The 23,355-nt window shown below is 47.2% G+C and overlaps 1 protein-coding gene across 1 annotated transcript in view; it reads right to left on the reverse strand.

Moving 5' to 3' along the window:
- Positions 1-17,957: 17,957 nt before the first annotated feature.
- Positions 17,958-23,355, reverse strand: part of LOC118587582 (zinc finger and BTB domain-containing protein 16-like) — a 129,700-nt gene continuing 124,302 nt past the window's right edge. The window contains exon 5 of the mRNA XM_036193608.1: positions 17,958-18,031. Within this exon, the coding sequence (XP_036049501.1) occupies positions 17,958-18,031 (74 nt within the window). The remainder of the gene's footprint in view (positions 18,032-23,355) is intronic.

Consider the following 23,355-nt stretch of genomic DNA (forward strand, 5'->3'; position numbering starts at 1 on the left):
TCCAGCCCCACAGTCCTGTTTGGACATGGAGGGGGGGGGACTCACTTCAGCAAATGCTCATCTGAAACGGACCAGGGCTTCCAAGTCCCAAGCCAGATGGACTGTGCAAACAGCTCAAGGCAACCCAGGTTCTGAGGAAAACCACGACCAGCTTCCGGCAATACCACATACAGCTCAGATAACGTCAACCCAGCCCTATGAACAGTCACCCTAAACTGTCTTCTGTCTAGTTAATGGAGAACAGTATTTTAAATTAAAATATGTATTTTATTATTTGTGTGTGTGTGTGTTTGCTCACAGAGGCCAGAATAGGATGTCAGCCTCCTCAGAGTTGCTTACAGGTGACTGCAAACTGCCTAATATGGATGCTGGGAACTGAATCCAGGTCTTCTGCAAATGTGGCAGGTGGTTTTAATCACTGAGCCATCTCTTTAGCCCCTCATTCATTCTCTCTCTCTCTCTCTCTCTCTCTCTCTCTCTCTCTCTCTCTCACACACACACACACACACACACACACACACACACACACACACACACACACACACACACACACGAGTCCCCCCAGAGCAGGGATGAGAAAAAGTATCTATACTTGTCTTCCTTACCACCCAGAACATAGCTAGGCCCAGAAGCACAAATCTGTTTTGCAGTAAGAATGAATGACTCTGATACAGAGACTCAATCTTCTGGCTAGGGGAGCCAAAAGATGCGGCTTCTCAATTGCATACATGCACACACAGATGCACGCATACACAAACACACAGTCATGCATGCATGCACATGCAAAAACACATGCACACATATGCACACACACACACACCCTTCAGAGCTCTCACTTGATGTCTTGCCTCATGCCAAGACAGAATTGATGGTGATGAGCAGAGGGGGCAGGCAAACACTGGGGCAGACGATTAGCTGGGCTAGGTTTACGGCAACAGGCACCAGACTCATTCATTTCGTGGTTTGCAGAATATAAAAGCTTTGCAACATTTTAATTTTAAATTCTTATCATTGAATTTACTGCTTTTTCTCTCGCAATGATTTGTGTTGCTTTTTAATTTTTACAGTCTCTACAGAAGCCAGATGCTACCGCCTAAGGACAAAATAATAAAAACCTACTGCAGTCATGAGTTACAGAACAAAAAAGAAACAAGCAGTTGACAGAAGTTAATATCTCAATTTAACAGTGCTGCTTTGCTAATGATCCTTTGATATGTGTTTATTTAGAAAGGTCTGATCTTGACCTTGAAGGCAAACTCAACCACTAAGTCTTTATGAGAAAAGAAAAAGACTTTATTTATAGATTGGATTTATGTCAATCACTCTGGCAGCTGGTCCCCAAGTGCCACACCACTGAGGGAAGGGTCTGGAAAGGAAGCCAGGACACACATCCCAAATGAAGTGCTCATCTTAGGATCTGGTGTGGGAAGTGGGGACCTCAGAACATAAGGACTATATGAGGAGGGGCCCAGGGACCCTGTTTCTCTGCTTCCTTTGGAAGGAACCTGAGTGCTTACAACCTCTCCCAATGATGAGATGGAATCAAGCCTAGCACATCTGAGAACAGAGGCACAATGTGTACAGGGATGAGACAAAAGAACCAGTGTGAGGCTTCACCTGGACTAGACTGCCCAGGAAGGCAAGAGCAATAAGGTAGGCAGGTCCTTTTCTGAGAATTTGCCAACCACAGCATGGAGTTCAGAGCATCTAATCCCTTGCCACCAGAAGGATGGACCTGAAATCCCTAGAGGCCCCAGTGCTTCTGACAGCTCACAGTGATTTCCAGTATCTTCTTCCCATAGAGCCAGTAGATAGACACCCAGGCAGGAACTGGGCCAGCAGGGGGCCTCCTCACTCTTACAGCCTTTCTAGCCTGGTCCTGAGGATTCCAGCACCAGTTCACTCCTCCAGGCCCCTCCAGCCTTCTAGAAGCTTCACCTTCCTGAAGCCCAAGGCATCCCATCTCTGATGAGCATTGTCCTTCACCCCCAGGCTCATCCATACTGTGTTTGGTCTTTGATTCATAAGTTCCATCCCCATATCTGTCTCAGGAGAACTCAACTCTCATTGAACACTGGGAAGCTAATAACTGCAGCCTAGACTTCTCTTTTGAGAGCAAAATCCGCAAATCCAAGTGCTCCCTCATCTATGGTCAACATATTCCACCTTGGTATCTCTGTCTTTGTCTCTCCGATCTTCGTCTGAGTTGCCAGCGATAGCAGCCACTCTGAGACATCTAGTGTCTTGAGTGTCTGTCTGTACATCAGCACCAGAGGGAGCCGGGGTAAAGAGCACACCCTGGGAAAGGGTTTCCTGGGAATTCTATGGATATAGTGTGGTTTGGCCCTGTAGCCAGCCTCTAGTCACACATGGTTTCTGCTACGACACTGAAGCCCCCTTCTGGCAACGATTTTCAAATATACGTGATTCCACGTAGTTCTCTCTCTCATTTCCTTGATCCCTTGTGGTCTCTCCTTTTTAGTGAGCCATATCTGTCCCTTGGGTGCCCGCTCCCTTCCTTCCTCTGGCCCCTACAGTCTTCTGTGCATCTCTACCTCAGAATTCGGCACTTGGCATGAATGCCACCTGTCCTCACTTCTGTCACCCCCGCAGCTGAGAGCTGTGGATCAGGAGACCAGGTGCAGTCAGTAGTTACGGCCCCTACCCCAGGTAAACTTGGAACGGAGAAGCAATAAAGACATGGGTCTTCTAAATATGCTAGGGAATGGGGCTCATTTGGTGACATGCCGACTCAATGAAAATCTTGTGTGTGGTGGTGCGGGGGAGGGGGGGTAGCTTGTTTCCCATGGTCCCCAGCCTTGTAACAGCCAGATGAACTGTGTATGAGGCTCAGGCTGCCTCCCCTATGGGTATTTTGAGCTGATGACCGGAAGTCTTGACAGATGGTCTCTTCAGGCCCCTGACTATTGGTTGAGCCTTTCCTCTGGCAAAGGTTATCAGTCTCCACATGCCAAGGTTCAGCAGCAGCCCTCCCTCTCTTTGTCCCCAAGTTTCATTCTGACCCCAACAGCAGCTCATAGCCTGGGGAGGGAGGAGCAAGGGTAAGTAGACCAGCAGGCAGGCTAGGCATAGAGTAGAGGCCCATCCCCTCCCCATCGGGATGGGGAGGGGGAACCTGTCCCACCCAGCAGCCACCAGAGGACCTTATGCATGTAAGAGACAGTGGGCACCAGGAAGAGAGGGGCTAGAGCTCCTAAAGCTGACTTGGTGTCTTCATGGCTCTGCAGCCTGGGGAAAGGTCCACTCAAGCCACAGGGCCTGTTCTCACAAGTGGAGAAACAGACAGACAGTGACCACAGCTTTACCCTATTCTGCCTGCAAACTTGGACACTCTAAACAAGGGCTTCTGCCTGTCTGAAGCCTGCCTATCTGCTTCCAAGTCAGCACCATGGACCCACTGGATCCACGCCCCTGCCTCTGATTATGTAACACAGAAGTAGCCAGCCCATCTTAAATGGCATTGCTGGACAAGGCTGTAATTCTTAAAGCCAACATGGGCTTTTTTTTTTTTTTTTTTTAAGATTTGTGATCATGAGTCTAGAGAGATGGCTCAGTGGTTAAAAGCTCAGAGGACCCAGTTTCAGCTCCCACCAACCACATCAAGAGCTCACAACCACCTGGAACTCCGGTTGGTGAGGGGAGGGGGTTCGTATCTCCCCTTCTCAGGCTCTGCAGTCACATGCACAAATCTACACACCTATACACATAATTTAAAAATAGAATCTTTAAAAAAGCAATTCCAAGTGAACTTTCAAAACAGACAGGCTGATAAAACACTCTAAGAAGTCAAGGACATATGTGTGCCCACACAGCACAAGCAGGGACATCTTTGCAACTCAGAAAGTTCTCACCAATGTCTCACCTTAGCTGCTGCTCCTGTTCTCTGTTCTCTCTCTCCCCCCTCTCCCCCCTCCCCCCATCTGCCCCTTCCCTCTCTCCCTTCCCTCTGGTTTTCTTCTCATTGTTGGATAAAGATAAAAGGAGTCATTCTCTCAATTTCTAGCCTCCTGCTTAGCACACCAGACAATTCGTAGCATCAATACCCTCCACTAGACATCTACTGTATTTCCCTTTCAACCCCTTCTCAGTAAGAACCAACTTCTGAGCCTCAAGTTCTGGTCTCATGTGTTGTCAGGCCAAGTGGCTCCTTCACTGCCCCCACCACGGTCAGTCTTCATTGTCAGCTTGACTAGGCTTGGAGTCACCTAGGAGACACATCTGATCACATCAGTGAGAGTGTTTCTAGAGAGACTTAACTGGGGATGGAAGACCCACCCTGCCAGCAGGTGGTGCCACACCATGAGTATGAATAAAGAAGAGAACAGGAGGAAGCCAGGTGAGCACCAGCATTCACCTCTCTCTGCTTCTTGATGGTTGACACCATGTGTTCCTCTCCACTATGGACTCTGTCCCTTCCTAAACCTTGAACCAAAGGAATCCTTCCTTCTTTAAGTTGCTCTTCATAAGTACTTCGCTGTGTCAATGAGAGTAATAATACCACAACCTCCCAAAACTGAGGAACTCCAGCTTTATGATCCACCAGCTAGAGCCATGTTGGAACACCTGAGTCCAGGTCTTTCAAGTCCAGTGCAATGGCAACTCCTAACACAGATGGCTTCCTGCAGCCAACACAGGGCCAGGCTGAGTTACGTGTTCTTTGTGCTGAACAAGTACTAGTTATCAGGTAAGTCATAAAAGATCATTCATAAAATTAGATTCACCACTTATTTTTATAGCACTCATTAAGGGACATAAAAGACTGTTCTCTCTAACATTTGGGGGATGAATTATCAATTCAATCAACTGGACACAGTTAACTTCATAGATCCAGAAATCTTTATATCAAAGAGGTGACTCCCAGCTAGGAGCATGAAAGACCTGCTCACACAGTCAACTTGCATACCTGTGCCCACGGACCCCCACTTCCTTCTGCATTTGTCCCTCAACTCCTGCTGTTGGTCATTTCAGGAAAAGAAAAGGATTTTGTCATCGGAAAAAAAATACATATTTTTATTTTTTTAACTCTCTCTCTCTCTCTCTCTCTCTCTCTGTGTGTGTGTGTGTGTGTGTGTGTGTGTGTGGCAGTGCAGGCTCCAGGGCATGCATGTAGACGTCAAAGGACAATGACCAGAAGTCAATTCTGTCCTACCATCAGGCTCAGTAGTAAATGCCTTTACCTGCTGAACCATTCCCCTAGCCCACCATTTTTTAAAAAATATATATATGAAAATAATTTTTCTGGCGGTGGTACATGCCTTTAATCCCAGCACTATGGAGTCAGAGCCAGGTGGATCTCTGTGAGTTCGAGGCCAGCCTGGTCTACAGAGCAAGATCCAGGACAGGCTCCAAAACTACACAGAGAAACCCTGTCTCGAAAAACAACAACAACAAAAATAATAATTTTTTGATAAGCCCAAAGGTTTTGATTTCTTTAGCAAGATATAGACACCTCAGTTTACCTTGAAGATATTGAGACACATAGGGATGCTGGAAGAGTCCCTGGGATCTGATAAACATACAATGAGAGAAAGAATGAATAAATGAATGCAATGGACAAATATTATAAAAGGAAGACACTGACTTCCTACTATGGGAGTCCAGAGAGAAGCCCAAATACCTGCTCTTCCCCCAAATTCCTCTCCACACACCACCCAGGTTGGTGTGTGATTTCCCAGTGACCTTTTGCTGGTCTCTGGCTGATGTATATGTGTCTCTGTATAGTGTCTCCCAGCAAACGGATGTCAGGATAGTGAGAACATACACAGCTACAGCTGAACACGGGCCTCAGAAGGCTCTGGGTTCCCATCTTGTTTGAGTCATTCACTGTGAATCAGACCCCACCCCCACCCTCCACCCCCATTTCCATCCCCCACCCCTGCTCTAACCCTTGCTGTTATTGTGTGACCTGGAGGAAGTTGTCTGACTCCTCTGAGCCTGTCTCTTTCAGGAAAAAAAACAAAACAAAACAAAACAAAAAAACCGAATATAACAGTAACTGGTCTTATAGGGATTTTAAGGAACTCCAAGGAGAAAGTGTATTGGAAATGTTTGTCCCCGCTTAGCTTAAAGCAAATTTCAATATTAGCTGTGCTGGTTATTATATGACCCCAAGGAAGTCTCCTTTCGTTCAGTCTGAGTTTTGGGTGATTAGACACAACGTTTGCCTTGCACAGTTGATAGGAGACTAAGAAAATAATCCAAGGCAGACATTGACACGGCACACGGCACAGGGCACTGGGTGACTCTGGTGAGAATGTGGTCTGCCAGGCTGGTCCTTTCCTGAACAGGAGCCAGAATCCTAGCTTCCTCACAGGGTGTCCCATCAACCCAAATTAGCATTCACTAATTTAACTTGAATGGGAATGGAGGAAATAGAAAGGAATTGAGATTTCGTTAGACAACAATTCTTTGTTGTGGAGGATGGTGTATGGGTGGGAGAGGAAGGACACAACCCTGCAACATGGGGACATCAAGTTTTACAGCAAAAACCTAGCTAATTCTATGCACATAGTCCCTCCGCCCGGCTTTGCATGGTGATTTAAGAGAGGCGGAGAACATCCCAGGAAGGCCTCACACTTACCCATCATGGCTGTCCCAAAGCCAGGAGCCTGGCTGGGTCTCAGAAGCTGACACTTCCTCCCAGCAGTAAGACCATTTTGAAACAGTACTCCATACTAGTGTTCTGGCCTGTCACAACTCTGGAAGGTCCCCTAAGGGTACAGGGGGTAATAGAGACTAATTTAACTCCTCTGTGGCCCTTCCTGAACTTCAGCAGAGGAAGCTAGCTAGTCAATGGGTGTCCAGACTTTTCTAATGACCAAGGCTGGGGAGGGGGCTGGTACCTCCTACAAAGCTGGGAAAATTCCTCGGAGCTGCAAGCACACAGCGCTGGTTTGGAGGCACAGAGGGGAGCAGGAGCCCCAAGGGGCACCTCCAACACAAGGAAGAAGAGAGTGGTCTCCAAGATCCAGATACCTGAACTGAAAAACAACAGCCCTTACTGGATGTGTATCTCCAGGTGGCCCAAAGCTTTGAGTGATGAGAAAGCACCTGGGAAGGGAGTCAGAAGGAGACCCCAGGGCCTGGCTGCTGTAGGTGACAATGCTCACATTTCCAGCTCAGGGTCTCTGTCCCGAACGAGGAAAAGCCTATAGACAGAAGACACCAACATAGTCCTGCTTGACAGTGTGGATAAAGATCTTCTGGCATAAGCCAGGACCATACTACCTAGCAAGTGGCTTCAGAGGCCCCTGAAGATGTTTGGAGAAGGAAGACACAAAACCTCTTACTCAGTTTGCTGCTTCTTCTTCTTTTTCTTTCTTTTTTTTTGTCACTCAGCTTCTTGGGACACAAAAGTATCTGTTAAGGTAAGTTAAACCCTTCTAAGATGAATTTTCCTGCTACTTTTAATTAAATGTTCTTTAGAATTAAAAGGGCACATTCAGAAAAGGTTGAAAAAAATTTTTTTCACTGACAATCCCCACCCCCGCTCCCCTCCCCCTTTTCCCAAGGAAAAGAAAAAGCTGTTTTGTGCCCAGTGCACCCGGCCCACACTGTACAAAGGGGGGTGGGATGGCGGCAAGACACACGAGATGACCCCGTGACCCCAGACTGCTGACAAGTCCTCAATGGCATAAATACCAGATAATCAATCACATGCCAAGAGGGTAAGCCCCCTGCCCTCGCCCTGGCGTTGGGGTTTATGAGACATACACTGTAAATAGATACTCGCTTCTTGAGAGAGGCCCCTCGGCATTCCAGGGCTGGCCTTAATCCCAAGCCAGGACGGCCAGACCCTTGACCACCTTCCTTTACAGCTTTCATCGCGAGCTTATAAAGAAAGCGCTGTCCCCTCCCAATCCTGCCAGGCAAGTTGGACTTCCTAGTATGAAAGAAAGGCAAACTTTAAAACTCCATCCAGGAAGGCTAGAGGGGTGTCTCTAAACAGCTCTCCCCTCCCCAAAAGAGAGTGAGGGGGGAGGAGAAATAAGTGAGACATTCAGCCCCAACCCCCCAAAAAAAACAAGCCAGTATGGCAGGGATGATCTGAGGAGGAGAGGAGCCATCAGGAACTTAGAAGCTGTGCCTAGGATACTGATGACAACGGCAATAACGCTGACAGAGACAGGTAACAGTCACCAAGCACTGGAAAAGTGCCCATGGTTATCTAACCTCTGACACGGCTCCGGGAGCTGTTACTATACTTCGTTGTTCCGGATAGGAAGACAGAAAGGTAGGTAGGGTTCAACTAGCCCAGGCAATGATGACAGTCACAGAAAGGATGAGGTTTGAACCCAGGGCTAAGTTAGGTCTAACCATACCTCCACCTGCAAAGGGACTGGACTCCAGGATGGACAGAGGGACGGAGGGAGAAGATGCTGGATACCAGTCCTTAAGACCAACTCATGATGTGAGTCCAAATGGCAGCTGAGTGTACACAGCTGTTAAAAATTCTGAAAATCTGGCTCTAAAAATCCAATAGATCATCTTAATAGGGGTAATCTTCAGCAACATCAGAAACAAGGCTGGTTTCAGAGCAAAGTTTTAAGCCCGATCCACGCATGAGTATAGGATCCCCACTCTGTCCTTTAATCTGCATTAGACTATCTCCAGGGCCCAGGCTGTGAACGAAAGACCCTGAATGTCTCCACGGCAACCATGGCCTTCGAAACCTTTGCTCTGGCTCTGAAGTTTACCAAGATCCTAGCCAAGCCCTGCAAACAGGGAAGTGGGGGTAGAGAGAAGACGGACTCTCCTAGTAACTAATTTTGATAATGCCTTTGTCTCAGGGTCAAAGGTTAAATATGGCCACACTAATCCACTTCTTTCAGAATGAGAGCACTGGGGAGAAGGTATTTCTGTAGTTAACAAGCTATTTTCCCCTCTTTCCTGGAGAAACGGTACTGACCCGGCCCAGTGAATAGGGCTGCCTGGCGGCTGGCAAGACAGACTTGAGTTATTTGGGCAAACTGGTTCCTGGCTAGCTGTGAGGTTAGAGTTACTAAGACCAAGGTGAAAGGCATGCAAAGTGGTGCTTGAAAATGGAAAGGGCTCTCTTTTCCACCCCACCTGTTTTTGAATAATGCTTTAAAAAAGGCCTAGTCAAGACAGGAGGAGGAAAAGGTTTGGGAGCCCCATCCTCCCAGTAAGAATAATACTCACAAAATACTGGCCTTGGCTGTAAGGGAGGGCATCAATAATCCACATATGTGTTTGCTGAGCACTCTGCAGTACACCAAGCAAGCCCTCCCTGACACAGACTTCTAATTGTGCCTCACAGTGGGCCCATTAGGCAAGTAGCTGATTTGACCCTCTTCTGCCAAAGAGCAAACCCAACCTGTGAAAGAACGCATGACTTCCCTGAAGACTTATTCCTCGCAAGTAGCAGCCACAGGGCCAGGCAGCTCTTTGTTCCTGTGACGACAGAGCACAGGCACAGAGATCCTTCAGGAAGAAATGTGGGGTTCCTCACACAAGTGAGATTCAAAAGAAAGGCTCCTGAGCCATCTCCCTGTCATGTACTACTGGGACCCAAGTGGCTGTGGAGGGGATTCATGCTTCTGCACTGGTAGATGATAGAAGGAACCCCTTCCTTCCTACCCCACCCCGCCCGGGGAAAACTGGAGAGCTTCCCCCGGGGACCCAAAATAGAGGGTCCTCCCCTTCTTTCCCTCTCTGATGGAAAGCAAATTTCCTTCCTTTTTCAGCTTCTTTTGCCTTCCTTCTTCAGGGCAAAGTCACCACTCCAAAGCGCAGAGAGAGAGAGAGAGAGAGAGAGAGAGAGAGAACGAGAACGAGAACACTGGGGAGGGAAGGAGAGAGGGAGGCCTGTGCTTTGCAAGAAATGATTGTCCATGTGTCAACAACCTGCTGCTTCCCAGAGCCTCGGGGTCAGAGGCCAGAAAGGAGCACAATGGCTTTTGGAGCTGAAGGGTCTGGGGAGAGGGGCCTCTGGGGAACTCCGGAATGTGGGAGGCTGAATCCAGGCACCAGGGTCTCCTGCCATACCCTTTTACACCCTTCCTCTCTCCGCAAATCCCAGACACTCCTAACCTCAAAAACCAAGGAAGGGGATTAGTAAAAGCCTGCACGCACAGGCACACACACAAAGGTCCACACCCCAAGTGATGGCCAGTAAACCTAGTCTATTCTAAGCAGGAGGGACAGAAAAGAGGGGGAAAAATTCAATTTGAGCATAGCCTATTATCAGCCCTGCCTGCTTGTCCCATCCGGGTTCGGTGCCCACCCTCTGTACACTCACCTTGTACAGCCACCCAGAGGGCACCTCTGGCCCAGCCTTTCATCACACCTGCCAGCTCCTGGAAGGCCAGCAAGGTGCCAATGTTTGGAGCTCAAACCACATCTGATAGAGGAAAGACTTGCAGGTGTGAGCAATCTCTTTAAGCACTCAACCTAGCAGAGAATGCGCACCCATTCAGATGACAAAGGGTCACAAGTCTTGGAAACCTCTTCTCCTGACTTCTGCCCACCACCCAACACTGGGTTCTTCAGTTCTGAATGGCTCAGCCTATTTCCCTCATTATTTTCTTCACCATTCATGACATAATAGAGGTTGGGTCTGGCTTTGTACAGCATTCATCCTACGTCCAGGGGCAGAGTGTGGCAGGTGCAGGAAGTAAGCCGCAGGAAAGAAAGGACCAGAAGGTTGGGATGGGAGGGCACATGGAGGGCACTAGCACCACAGAGAATACTGAAACCCAAGCCCCTGTGGATCCTGAGAAGAGATATTGTGGTTGCCACTTCAAACCTGAGCTGTATTTTATCACCTACAAACAGTCTACTTTGTTCTGGGATAATTTTGGTCCTCACATCATTCTCTTTGAGGTTTAAGTGAATGTGCTCCAAGTATGGTATCCTATTTGTGTATGTGTATGTGTGTGCGTGTGCGTGTGCGTGTGCGTGCGCGTGCGCGTGCGCGTGCGCGCGTGTGTGTGTGTTTCTGAGCCACACAATGAAGTCTGATCTTATCCTTCTCAGCCGTTCTGAACTCAGGGATACATAAGAATCTTGTATGGGCCCAGTGGTGGTAGTGCATGCCTTTGATCCCAGCACTCAGAGGGCAGAGGCAGACGGATCTCTGTGAGTTCGAGGTCATCCTGGTCTACAGAGTGAGTTCCAGGACAACCAGGACTGTTACACAGAGACACTCTGTCTCAAAAAACCAAAAAAAAAAAAAAAGGAAAAGAAAGAAACAAAGAAAGGAGGGAGGGAGGGAGGGAGAGGGAGGGAGGGGGAGAGAGAGAGAGAGAGAGAGAGAGAGAGAGAGAGAGAGAGAGAGAGAGAGAGAGAGAGAGAATATGAATGAGAATCTTGTAAGGATCTATACAGATCACCAACATGGCAGAGATCCTGATTTTACTGATCCTTGCTTTGGTACTTTTTTCTCGTAAAGTTCCCTCACAAGACTCTTTTTTTGTCATGATGATGACAATGGCCAACAGCAACAGCAGCCGCAGCAGCAGCCACCATCAGTTTATGTATGATGTATGTGTAAGTATGTGTGCGTTCTTCTCTCTCACATGGATTCTGAGACAAACTCTTCATCTACTGAGCCATCTTGCTGGCTCCCCTCACAAGATTCTCACAGGTCCTTGGGATAAGACCAGGGGATGCTCTGAAGGACAGAAGTTGAAGACACACGGGGAAGCACACCCCATGGATGCCAACGTTCTTTGTATCCAGAACTCAGCCTGTGACGCCGCTTGCCCACCAACCTCACATCCACTCCTCCACTGCCACCAACCTCTAACAGAGATGGAGCAGGCACTCAGAGGTCACTGTGCAAGCAAGTGCGCTAGATGGAGCGTAAGCGATAAACTTCCAACCTAGGTTCCTTCTGGGCTTCAGACCAATAAACTATAGAGCACGCATGAAGCAGGGAAGTAACACTGGGGATGCTGCATGTAAGAGTTATGATTTTCTGGTCATAGCAAGGAAGACTTAGGCCAACTGAAGGAACACAGAAAATATCACCTTCAATCCCTAGAGCATGCATCACATCCAATCATCGTATTCTGTGGAGTATTGTTTCAGACATACGTGTGTGCTTTTCTCCCTAACAATGGTTAGCTTTCTGAGGGTGGGGCTGTTTAGGGCTGGAGCCTGGCTTTCCTATTTGAAGAAATGCAAAGTACTTAGAACAACAGCTAATGGGCAGAGCGTGGGTTTCATGGAGCTGCACAGTGTCAATGCCACACTTGTTATGGGTCCCTGTAGGCCCTCAAAGCTCCTAAGACCCTCTGTGAAGACCTTCATCCTCCAAAATTACTATGGAGGGTGCCTTACTTTCTTAAGGTTTCCACTGCTGTTATAAATCATAAGCAACTTGGGGAGGAAAGGGTTTATTTCTGTTATACTTCCACATCACAGTCCATCACCAAAGGAAGTCAAGGCAGGAACCTGGAAGTAGGACCTGATACAGGGGCTATGGAGGGACACTTCTTCCTGGTTTGCTCAGCTTGCTTCCTTATACAACTCAGGACCATCAACCCAGGGGTAGCTTCACCCACAGTGAGCTGGGCCCTCACACGTCAATCATCCATCAAGAAAATGTCCCTCAGGCTTGTCCACGGGCCGATCTGATAGGGACATTTTCTCAACTGAGGTACCCTCTTCCCAAACGACTCTAGCTTGTGATGCATTGACAAAAAACTAACCAAGACAGATGGCACACAGGACAGAATTTCCTGCCCTGAAATTGCAGGGGTGGGGGGCTGGAAGGACTGTTTTGGTGTGTGTGTGTGTGTGTGTGTGTGTGTGTGTGTGTGTGTGTGTGTGTGTACACAATGTTATAGATATATTAAAAGACAGGAGGAGTGCTCTAAGACCAGAGATTTCTGGATTTCTGTCCTGAGCACAGAGTGTGTCTGTATGACTTGCTGTGTGATCATGGGGAAACCACATAACATCTTTAAAGCTCAGAGGCATGTTCTCTAAGAGCCCCTGCTCCAGTTCTATGATTTACCAATGTATAGATTTTGACTCCTAGGACCTCTGCCTTCTCCTAATAGAGTACACCCTAAGGCTGGGTCAGGTGTATACAAATGTTAATTCCAAGCTCTACTTTTGGGAGGTGGGACATGCAGCTCCATAATGCCCTTTAAGAAGGCAAGCCTTCTTTCTGAGAAATAGTCAAGCCCCCTCTGAACATCCAAGAGCATTCCAGAACAAGGAATGTAAACTGGGGAGTCAGACAAGGTCAGCCCCAAACCCTCACCTTTGAGACTAACTCTCTGGAGGCTGGAGGTGGGAACCTCTGAGTCATTTCAAATTCAGAAACACTTGGTGCTTACTCTTTTGTCAAAAACATTTCACCGTGTTCCCCAGAGAGATGTCACAGGGACTCCAGGGCCCAAGGGGCAACTTACAGATGCCAGGTCTCCCCCTTTTCAATTCCTGTAACTAAAATGAATATGGAAGGGATAATTACCTTTAAAACATACTTAATACTCGAACACATTCTCTCCACCTGCAGAAAAGGAATGCTATCTGATAGAATCTTCCCCATAAGCTTAATCAAATTGCTATCTTCAAACTCTCTGGAGTCCCGTGAAACAGTAATAGAAAATCGAGGCACAGGCTGGAAGCATTTTATATTTGTTTGGCTGAAGGGAAGGCACAGCCCATCTGACAACGGGCTCTTAGAGACAAAGTCATTTCCAATCTGTAATGGATCTCCTCCTGGTAGGGACAGGGAACATTTCATCTGACCCAAACCCACAATCCCTCTGTGAAGTAACTTTTCCTGATGCTCACAAGAAAACATTCTAGAATAAAAGCCTTTTGTTGCCCTTCTCCCATCCCCTTACCACCTGCTGGGGGTTCAACCAATCTATACGGTTTTTCCCCTGGTTGCGTCTTGAGTACATATGGAAATGTTTAATTTTGCTACTTAACTACAGATTTTAAACTGGCAAATAAATTGATGCTTGGGTTTTCCTCCATTTGCCCAGCCTTGGAGCAGTGTCATTTGTTATGTGAGGAGCAGACATAAATCACCTGCCTACATCCTGCCCAGGGCGAGTGGCCATTTGCAAGGCTGAAGAAAACGGAAGGAAACAGCTTCAAGAAAGATTGAAGGTGGGGATGAGATGTGTTCCCAGAATCCTGAGCCTGCCTGGAATGGCCAATGGACAGCAGCACAGCATGGCCCCACTTGTCCAGTTTGTCTTGTTGACAGTGGACAAGACAGGTAAGAGGTGATACCCTGGTTTCTGCTCCCTATTGCTTCCACCCTTCCAGAAAGAGCATTTGGATGGGAATCTGGCCCTACGCTGCTCAAGTAAAGCACACTGGGCTTACAGGAGAAAATGAACGGGGCGGGGTGAACATGAGGAAGCCATGCAAATGGCCATTAAGACACAGGTTGGTTACAAAACAACATGCCTTGCCTCTCACCACCCCGTTGGCACTTAAAAGAAGGATGAGAAGAAGCAGGTGGGACTCAAGGGGCATACTCCTGGTTTCAATGTGTTTTCTTATTTCTCTCACACTGAACCCGTATTATTGATGGGATTCATTCTTTATATAAATGGCTGGGTCAATAATGCCATGTCCTGTCCTTGGCAAGTGACTCCTCCAAGGCCAGATGTGGACTGGCTTTTCTGCTCCAGATGTTCCCAGCACACAATCACCTGGTCTCCTGCCTTTGTGCATATTGTATCCACACAAAGGTATGGCTTCTTCTTCCTTCTGAAATAGAGGAATGGGGGCAGCAAAGAAGCATCCTGAGGCATCTTGCTCTCCACCACTATCTCCAAACAGACAATCTATTCGACCACAGTCTCCTGCATTCCCTACCTGTCACTATATGCCAAGTGCTACCTCTCTAGGCAGTCCTGTGATACAGTAGGAATGTGAGGTTACGCTGTCTCTTTAAAAGGCACACCTGAGGTTGGCTTTTATTTTAGTTCCGATATAATTCACACACCCAAAAGTATCTGCCCTCAGTTGAGATGTAATTCACACACACCCAAATTTCACCCTATTAATGGTTCTTAATGAATCCAGAAAAGCTGAAAGCCATCGCCACCACTAATTCCAGAATGTTTTCATCTGGGCAAACTCATAGCCACTTAGTAATCACTCACCCCTGCATCTCTCTTCATTCCAACCCTTGGCAACCAGTTATGTGTTCTGTCCAGGACCTTCCCTATTCTGCACATTTCAAATAAATGGAATCGCATGGCATATAGCCTTTTCCATGTGCATTCTTCCATTTTGACTTTGTTCATGTAGCATGTAGGAAGGAGTACTTCACTTTTTTATGGGTGAATCACATTCTGTTTTATGGATATACCATAATGTATTTATCCATTCATCACCTGATGAAAATTGGATCACTCCCACCTCTGGACTATGAGGCTGCTGCTATGAGGTCACTTTGTGTGAGTATGTGTTTTTCTTTTCTGTTTTTTAAAATAATTTATTTATTTTTATTTTATGTGCATTGGTGTTTTGCCTGCATGAATGTCTGTGTGAGGGTAACATGCTCTGGAACTGGAGTTACAGACAGTCATGAGCTGCCATGTGGGTGCTGGGAACTGAACCCAGGTCCTCTGGAAGAGCAGCCTGTGCTCTCAACTGCCAAGCCATCTCTCCAGCCCCTGAGTACCTGTTTTCCAACGCCCTTTGGTTGAAGTTACTTTTTGAGAATACATTCTTAGTGACAGGAAGGAGGGCTTGCCAGTTAAGAGTGTTTCTGCTCTTCAGGAAGCTGGAGTCTGGTTCCCAGTGCCTGTATCAGGGAGCTCACAACTGCCTGAAGCCCAGCTCCAGCAGCTCCAGCGATCTCTTCTGGCCTCCACAGACACATAGCATACATAGCATTCACACACACACACACACACACACACACACACACACACACACACACACACACACACAATCTTAGAAAATAAAGCCTTGTTATTATTCCATCATTTGCTTCTCTTCAATATTAGAAACTAACAGTGTTGGATGTTTAAGAGACAGCTGGAAAAGGAAATTCAAAACTCCCAACTTACTTGGGGAGCAGGTAAGTGATAGTTGGCTATCTTTCACCAAGTTCCAGTCTCTCGTTCTTTTATCGAATCCTTGCTGCCCTCTGTTCTGGCCTCCACAGAAGCCTCACCTTCAACCTGCAGGCCTCAGTAGCCAGCTTCATCATTTAGGCAAGAATCTACACTGCATCATATGAAATATTTAAGTTGTTTTTCTAAATATATGCATTATTTAGTTTACAATCTATAAGATATTTATAGTTTATCCTCTTACCCCCAAATACCTGCATTATCCACACTACAGTTGGGGAAACAGTAAGCTGTGTGGTTTGTTTTGTTTTTAACTTGTATTTCCCTCTCTTCTTCTGTCACCTGCACACACACAGGCTGTTCCAGGCAATGGTAGGGCTCCTCTTGCCCCAGTCACAGTACAGGCTCCAGGGACACAGGCTATGACAGGCTATTCAAAGCTAGATAGACATACAGTCAACTCCCCTGCCCTAGGTTCTTCTGAGACCAGAAGGTGTGTACCCCATTATTTCTGAGGGGTACTTCTACATTCCTGTCTCACTGTCCTATCCTTATTGCTGTGGTGTTCACCCAGTCCCTGACCTCTAGCACAGGCCCATGCCAGGTTGCTGAGTTCTCCATATGGCATCTGTCTTTGCGCGCGCGGGGACACACACACACACACACACACACACACACACACACACACACACACACGACTGAGGACTGAGGCATCTGTCAAGGCGACCAGGGTGTGAACAGCCTTGATCACTCTCAAAATCTTCTTCTAGAAATCTCCCTCCATGGGAAGAATGAGATGTAAATGTGCAGTTTTCCTAAAACATAAAAGTGACTTTGGGGTTTCAGCATTATCTAGGTGGCAAATGTCTAATCACAATAATTACTAAAACATAGACAAAACAGAAAATAAAATACCCTCTAATCCTGTTTCTAAAAATAGCCTCTGTTAATATAAATAGAGCATTCAAGACTATTCCAGGGTAGCTTCTGTTTATATTATGCCAGGTTTTCATGCGAGTGTTTGGAATCCCCGAACTCATACCCTCATGCTTATGTGGCGAGCACTTTACAGAGGGAGCCATCCTCCCAGCCCTCTTCAAAATTTATTTTAAAATCTGCCTTAAAAAACAACAACAACAACAAAAAACCTTCAAAACATCACAGACGTCCTTTCAGGTCAGATATCACAGTTAACAGAGTCTACAGCCATTTCATTCATTCACGATGCTTTTTAGCGACAAGTAATTTCACATTCAGATTTCCTGACCACGATGGAAAAATCAGTCCTCCGTCCATACATGCCAAAGTTGGGGACAAAGCACCAAAGGCTTCTGAGTATGTGCCCACCCTGTCCCAGGGGTCAGCGAACAGCAGGCCCGACTGCCACGGCCGTGTGGTTAAGACGGAGACTCAAAGGGAGAAACCACAGGCCTATCTGCACAGCACACACCTCCACAGCTCGGACACCTTGGGTGACACAGCGGCGCGTGCAATCAATTCTCTCATCTCTAGTTATCTAACTCCAAAGAGGTTCCCTCTTCCTCCTCCTCCCCCACCTCCACTCCCCTTGGGTACCTCTACTTACCCTGCCTCTGTTTTGAATCTCTAAAATAATGTGACAAGTTAATGATTGTACAATTATCTAAATGTTTAACAGACATGTTATCTAAGTGAGTCGGATTGAGATTCCATCCCGCTGACAATAAAGACCAATGGTGGAGCAGCAAGCGATAGGCAAATTATAGCGAACCCTGCAATTTCGATGCTATTAAATTTGGAGGAATAACAGCCTTGAGGCCTGTAAACTCTGAATAAAATAGGCCCTTGTGTTTGTCCAACTATTAAATCAAAACGCTACCAACATTCTAGAAAAAACAAGGCGATTTATGGCTTTTCAAGTTTCAGTTACACATAGGTTTTTATGAACTCCTTTCTGTCAGCAGGCAGCAGAGGTGACACCAGGGGGAAAGGGCGGATGTCTGAAAGGAAAGAACAAGAGCAGGAAGTGGCAATGGGAAGGGACAGAGGAGAGGCGTGGGGGACTCAGGCTAGCCACAAGGCCTCTGATGGTGGAACAACCTGAGTGGGGACTAGGCAGAAAGGACATGGGAAGTCTCCAGTTCCATTGTACTCACTGTTGAGAATCCACCTGCGTCTAGCTCTACCAGTCATATTGTTTAAACTTCTCGGGCCCTGTGCTCGCCCCCCATCGGAGACGCAGAAGTGCTGAAGACTAAAATCCCACGCAGTGGCAAATGCTTCCCTTCTCCTTTGGCTCTGAGAGCAGTTTTTGTTTGTTTGTTTGTTTGTTTGTTTGTTTGTTATTTTTTAAGCTGAGGATCGAACCCAGGACCTTGCACTTGCTAGGCGAGTGTTCCACCACTGAGCTAAATCCCCAACCCGAGCAGTTTTTAATGGCAGAAGGTCTTCACTTTAGTCTCCTATGCAGACACAGTACATATTTAATGCAAGGCTATGAAATAAAACAAACACTGTCTACAGTAGAGGGAAGGGAGCTGCAGACCTCAGAGCAGAAACAACAGCAGCAGCCACCACTAAGACACACACTGTTCTCCAGCAGTCCGGAGCTAAGCGTTTTCCTGAGACTGTTTTATTACTCACAACAGATGTGTGTGTATACACACACACACACACACACACACACACACATACACGTATACATATACATATTATATATTATGTAGCCCAGGCTGGTCCCAAACTCGCCATATAGCTGATAGTGACCTTGATTCTGATCTTTCCACCTCCATTTGGGTGCTGAGATTACAGACATGCATTACCACGCACAATTTATGCAATGTGGGGGATTGAACCCAGGCATTTTGCATGCCAGACATATTTCTAAACATAAGTTTTCAAATATGAGACAGGCTGAGAGAAATTCACACTGTCAATACAAGATCAGATCTTAGGCTCTGCCATGAATCACACAATCCCTAAACAGCCACTTTTCTTGCCCAGTTCCCACACCCTACATGTGAGAGTCAACGAAAGGAAGCCATTTTTTTCTGTGTCATAAAGCTTATCTGCGGCCAAAATAGGACAAAAACCGAGTTCTCCTTTCTCCTAAGTTATTGTACAGTACAATGCTCTCTCCCTCTATGCCAACAACAGTGTCCAGCATCATTTCTGTCATGGTAGGAGTTGGGGGACAGTGAGGCTCTTGTAGGCCCTGCCCACTGCTACCCAAGGACCCCAAGCAGAATGTCAGTCATGAAATGGCTGTTCAAGGGGAGCCTTGAGTCTGGAAGCTTGAGTCTTCTCTAACCTGTCTTGGGTCAATTCTTTTTACCAATCCCCAGATAATCAAACACCACTGATGTGCTCAAAACACTTCCCAGGGTGGTAATGCTTCACACGAATAGCATGGGGATCCAAATGTGGAGGTGTATGCCTGCAATGCTAGTACCTGGGAGGTGGAGGTGAGACAGATCAGAAGTTGAAGGCCGGCCTCAGCAAACATAGGGGTTTGAGATCAGTGTGGATTAAATGAGGAAGGGAACAGAGGGAGGGGGAACAAAGGAGGGAGAGAAAGGAAGGAGAAAAAGAAAAATGGAGGCTGTTAAGATGGTTTGTCAGGTAGAAGCACTTGTTGTGCAAGCCTGAGAACCTGAGTTCCCAGGACCAGGGTCTGGGAATGTAGTTCAGTGGTAGAGCACTTGCTTAGCACGCACAAGGCCTTAGGCTCAGCGTCCAGGGCCACACAAACAAAAACCAATCTTTAAAAAGAAGAGACAGAAAAAGAAGTATCGGGGTGGGGCTGGAGAGTTGGCTCAGCAGTCAAGACTTCAGTTCTCAGCACCCCATCTCCTTTCACTCCAGTTCCAGGGGATCTGACACATATTCCGGCCTCTTCAGACACATGCACTCACATGTGATACCCCATCCCCAGAATACTCATGTAAATTTTCATTTACATAATATAAAATAAGTACTCTTTAAAAGTACTGGGGAGAAGGGAGGGGGGACAAAAGTGTTTTCGGGGCAGCTAAGCCACCCTGTATGGTGGACATGTGTCATTCTATACTGCCCTAAGCCTATACATGACCCACACCAAGGCTGAACTGAATACCAACTACGGGCCATCAAGTGACATGCTTGGTCTATATAGGTCCACTGGGGTGGGGTGGGGGGGTAACAAATGAGCCATGGCACTATAGGATGCGGACAGCAGCGAAGGCTGTGGTGTGTGAGGACAAGAGCTTCCTGGAAAGTCTATTCCTTTTAGGCAATTTTTCTTCAAGCCTAAAACGTCTCTAAAAATGAGTATTAATGCTAGTTTAAACATCAGCTAACAGGGGGTACCTCCAGGAGGTGGCTAGAGGGACCCTGGGGGCACATACCGCAAAGGGCAGTTTGCATAGCCCAGCAAGTGACAGCTGGGAGGCCCCTCCCAACTCTACAGCAGGCAGCTTCCACAGCGCTGAGAGATCTGTGCTTGGGAAATAAAACTCTATATTAGGCATCAAGCATGCCTTTATAGTAACAGCATGAAATTAGGTCAAGAGTAAATCTATGCTGGAGCGCTAACTGTACAAACAGCAGCACATGACCCTCCCTCCCCAAGTGCCTATGACGTTCTGTGGCCATTCTGGGGTTTGAGCTTCCTCGTGTTAAATTCCTTGGCACGGCATGTGAAATGCTATACGAATCACCTCTGATATTTATAAAAGTCAAATGCTATTATGCTTTCAATGGTGAGGTCCTGCCAACCAGCATGGAGTCTGCCTGTCCATCTGATGACTCACTGTCCTGCCCTCCCCACTACCTTCCACCTTGGGCAGGGGCCTGAGGCCCTTTCTTCCTCTTTTATTTCATGTAAAGTATCAGGGAGATGAAGATTCTTTCTCATCATCTGCATGCTCCTCTCTCTCCTGTCTCCTCCAGGGCTGGGCCCTGGGAGACAGAGACAGAGCTTGAGGCCGAGATCCTGCCTCCCTGACATGGCTTCTAAGTGTCCAACCTATTCTTCTAGCCAGGCTCATGTCAGCAGATAGACAAGGCTGGCTGGCAGGGACCCTGAGGGGAGGACATGCTGGTTTTACCCTTTAAACCCTTGACTCTGCCTCTATATATTCCTGCATTCCTCCCCCAGCCAGCTTCCATAAGGAGCCTTCAAACAAGGGCTCCCGCTCCTACCTGAAGATCAGTCAAGGGCTTGCCTCGCTCATTTATTTATTTGTTTGTTTGTTTGTTTATTATGTATACAGAAGAGGGCGCCAGATCTCATTACAGATGGTTGTGAGCCACCATGTGGTTGCTGGGAATTAAACTCAGGACCTCTGGAAGAGCAGTCGGTGCTCTTAACCTCTGAGCCATCTCTCCAGCCCAGCCTCACTCTCTTTTAAGTGTCACTGACATATCAAAGGTGAGACCTTGGGTGGCAGGCTGCCAACACACAGAGCTGGGGACACAGTTTGCATCACCCAAGGGCTCCAAGAGCTGCTGGACACATATACACCTCTGGGATGGTTAATGTCCATTGACAACTTGAACGGACTTGGAATAACTCAGGAGACACACCTCTGGGTATGTGTGTGATGGCATCTCGAAAGAGGAGCAGCTGAAGAGGAAGATCCACCCTGAATGTGGGCAATATCAGCCTCTGAGCTAGAGTCTCAGACAGAAAACAAAGGGGAGGTAAAGGTGAAAAGCAGATGAATACCTCTTCCCCATATTTCTGTTTCCTATTTCACCAAGATGCCAGGAAGGGAAGAGTCCCAGCTACACACTCCTGCCAACATGAAACTTCCACCATGACTGACTGTTTACCCTTTAACTGTGAGCCAGAATCAGCCCTTCCTGCCACTACGGTGTTTCTTGTTAGGTTATTTATTTGGTCACAACAACTAGAAAAGCAACTGACAGAACCTTTTAGTCTTCTTTTCCCTGAAACAGGAAGAGTCCCTTGAGCAAGTGTCCTCCAATGCCCACTCCCTGTTGGAAGCAGAAAGGTAGAGTCCATAGCAGAACCCTCGCTGTCTGGTGTGTCTCAATGCAGGGCCTCTGGATTGGGAGAGACCTGCCTGAAGCCAGTTTTAAGCCCATGAAAAGCAGTGTCTAAACATCTGAGTCTGGTTGAGTGGCTTCCCCTACCACACGGCAATGTGAAAACTAAACATTTTTTTTTTTTTTCTGAGACAGGGTTTCTCTGTATTGTTTTGGTGCCTGTCCTGGATCTCTCTCTGTGGACCAGGCTGGCCTCGAACTCACAGAGACCCACCTGGCTCTGCTTCCCAAGTGCTGGGATTAAAGACGTGCACCACCACTGCCACCTGGCCAATTTTTCCCCCTAGGCCAGCAAAAGAAAGTTCTTATTATGTAGTCAGAGAGGAGAGAAGCTTGGGTAGAAAAAGAAATCATGTGAATCCTAATTCTATCCTGGAATTTTTTTGTTCTTAACTGGCTGCCTTTTCCAAACATGGGCTTTACACCCCTGGCATGCATATCAGATTCCAATGTCCACAACGCACAGGAAGAGCAGATAACATTTAAAGAAGGAACTATGGGCAAACCATGAGATACTGATCCTAGCTCTGTCCTGGACTAGTGTTTCCCAACCCCCTAGGTCTCTGTGTTCTCCAGCAAAGATGAAGGAGGAATAACGCTGCCTTAGTACCAAAGAGTTGCCCATGAAGTACCCATGAAGTACCCACGAAGGCCAGCTCTTCAAGTGTCCATATCTAACGCCAAGTTCAACTTGCTCCCTCATGTCTTTCCAGCACTGTGACTTTCAGGAAGGTAGGAACCAAGTTTTAACACCATTCTGAGTTACATCCACACAGACCTGTCATACCCAGTATGACACCCCAAAACTCAGACAGTGAATGAAGGAATAATGGGACAAAAACCAGCTGGATAACCTCTTCTGATTGACAGCAAACAAGACTGTCGACACGGAGGGTCTTCTGGAGCAGGCTGTGGCAGAAGAAGAGACTAAAACTTTTCAGGGCCAAGTTTATGGTCTAGTTCCATGTAACCCACAGAGGCAAAACCCAGGAATGATCTCTACTCATCTTTTGTCTGTGCTTCTCTCTTTCACTATGGAGAAAGGGTAGGAAGGTGTAGAAAGTCTGATGAGAAGGCAGGAGATTCAGAACATCTGGGTGTCTGATGATGGAAGATGTGAGATCTCACCAGGAAACTCTTGTCCTGAGTCCTCAATGGCATTACCCTGGCCTGCCCTAAGATGTGATGGGGACACACCTGGCACTGCTTGAGGCTGGAACACTTGCTTAATCCGGGCTCCAGTTCTGCATTGGTCCAGCCTTGTTTAGCTAGG

Source organism: Onychomys torridus, chromosome 7 (assembly GCF_903995425.1).
Source record: "Onychomys torridus chromosome 7, mOncTor1.1, whole genome shotgun sequence".
In the NCBI taxonomy this organism is placed as follows: Eukaryota; Metazoa; Chordata; class Mammalia; order Rodentia; family Cricetidae; genus Onychomys; species Onychomys torridus.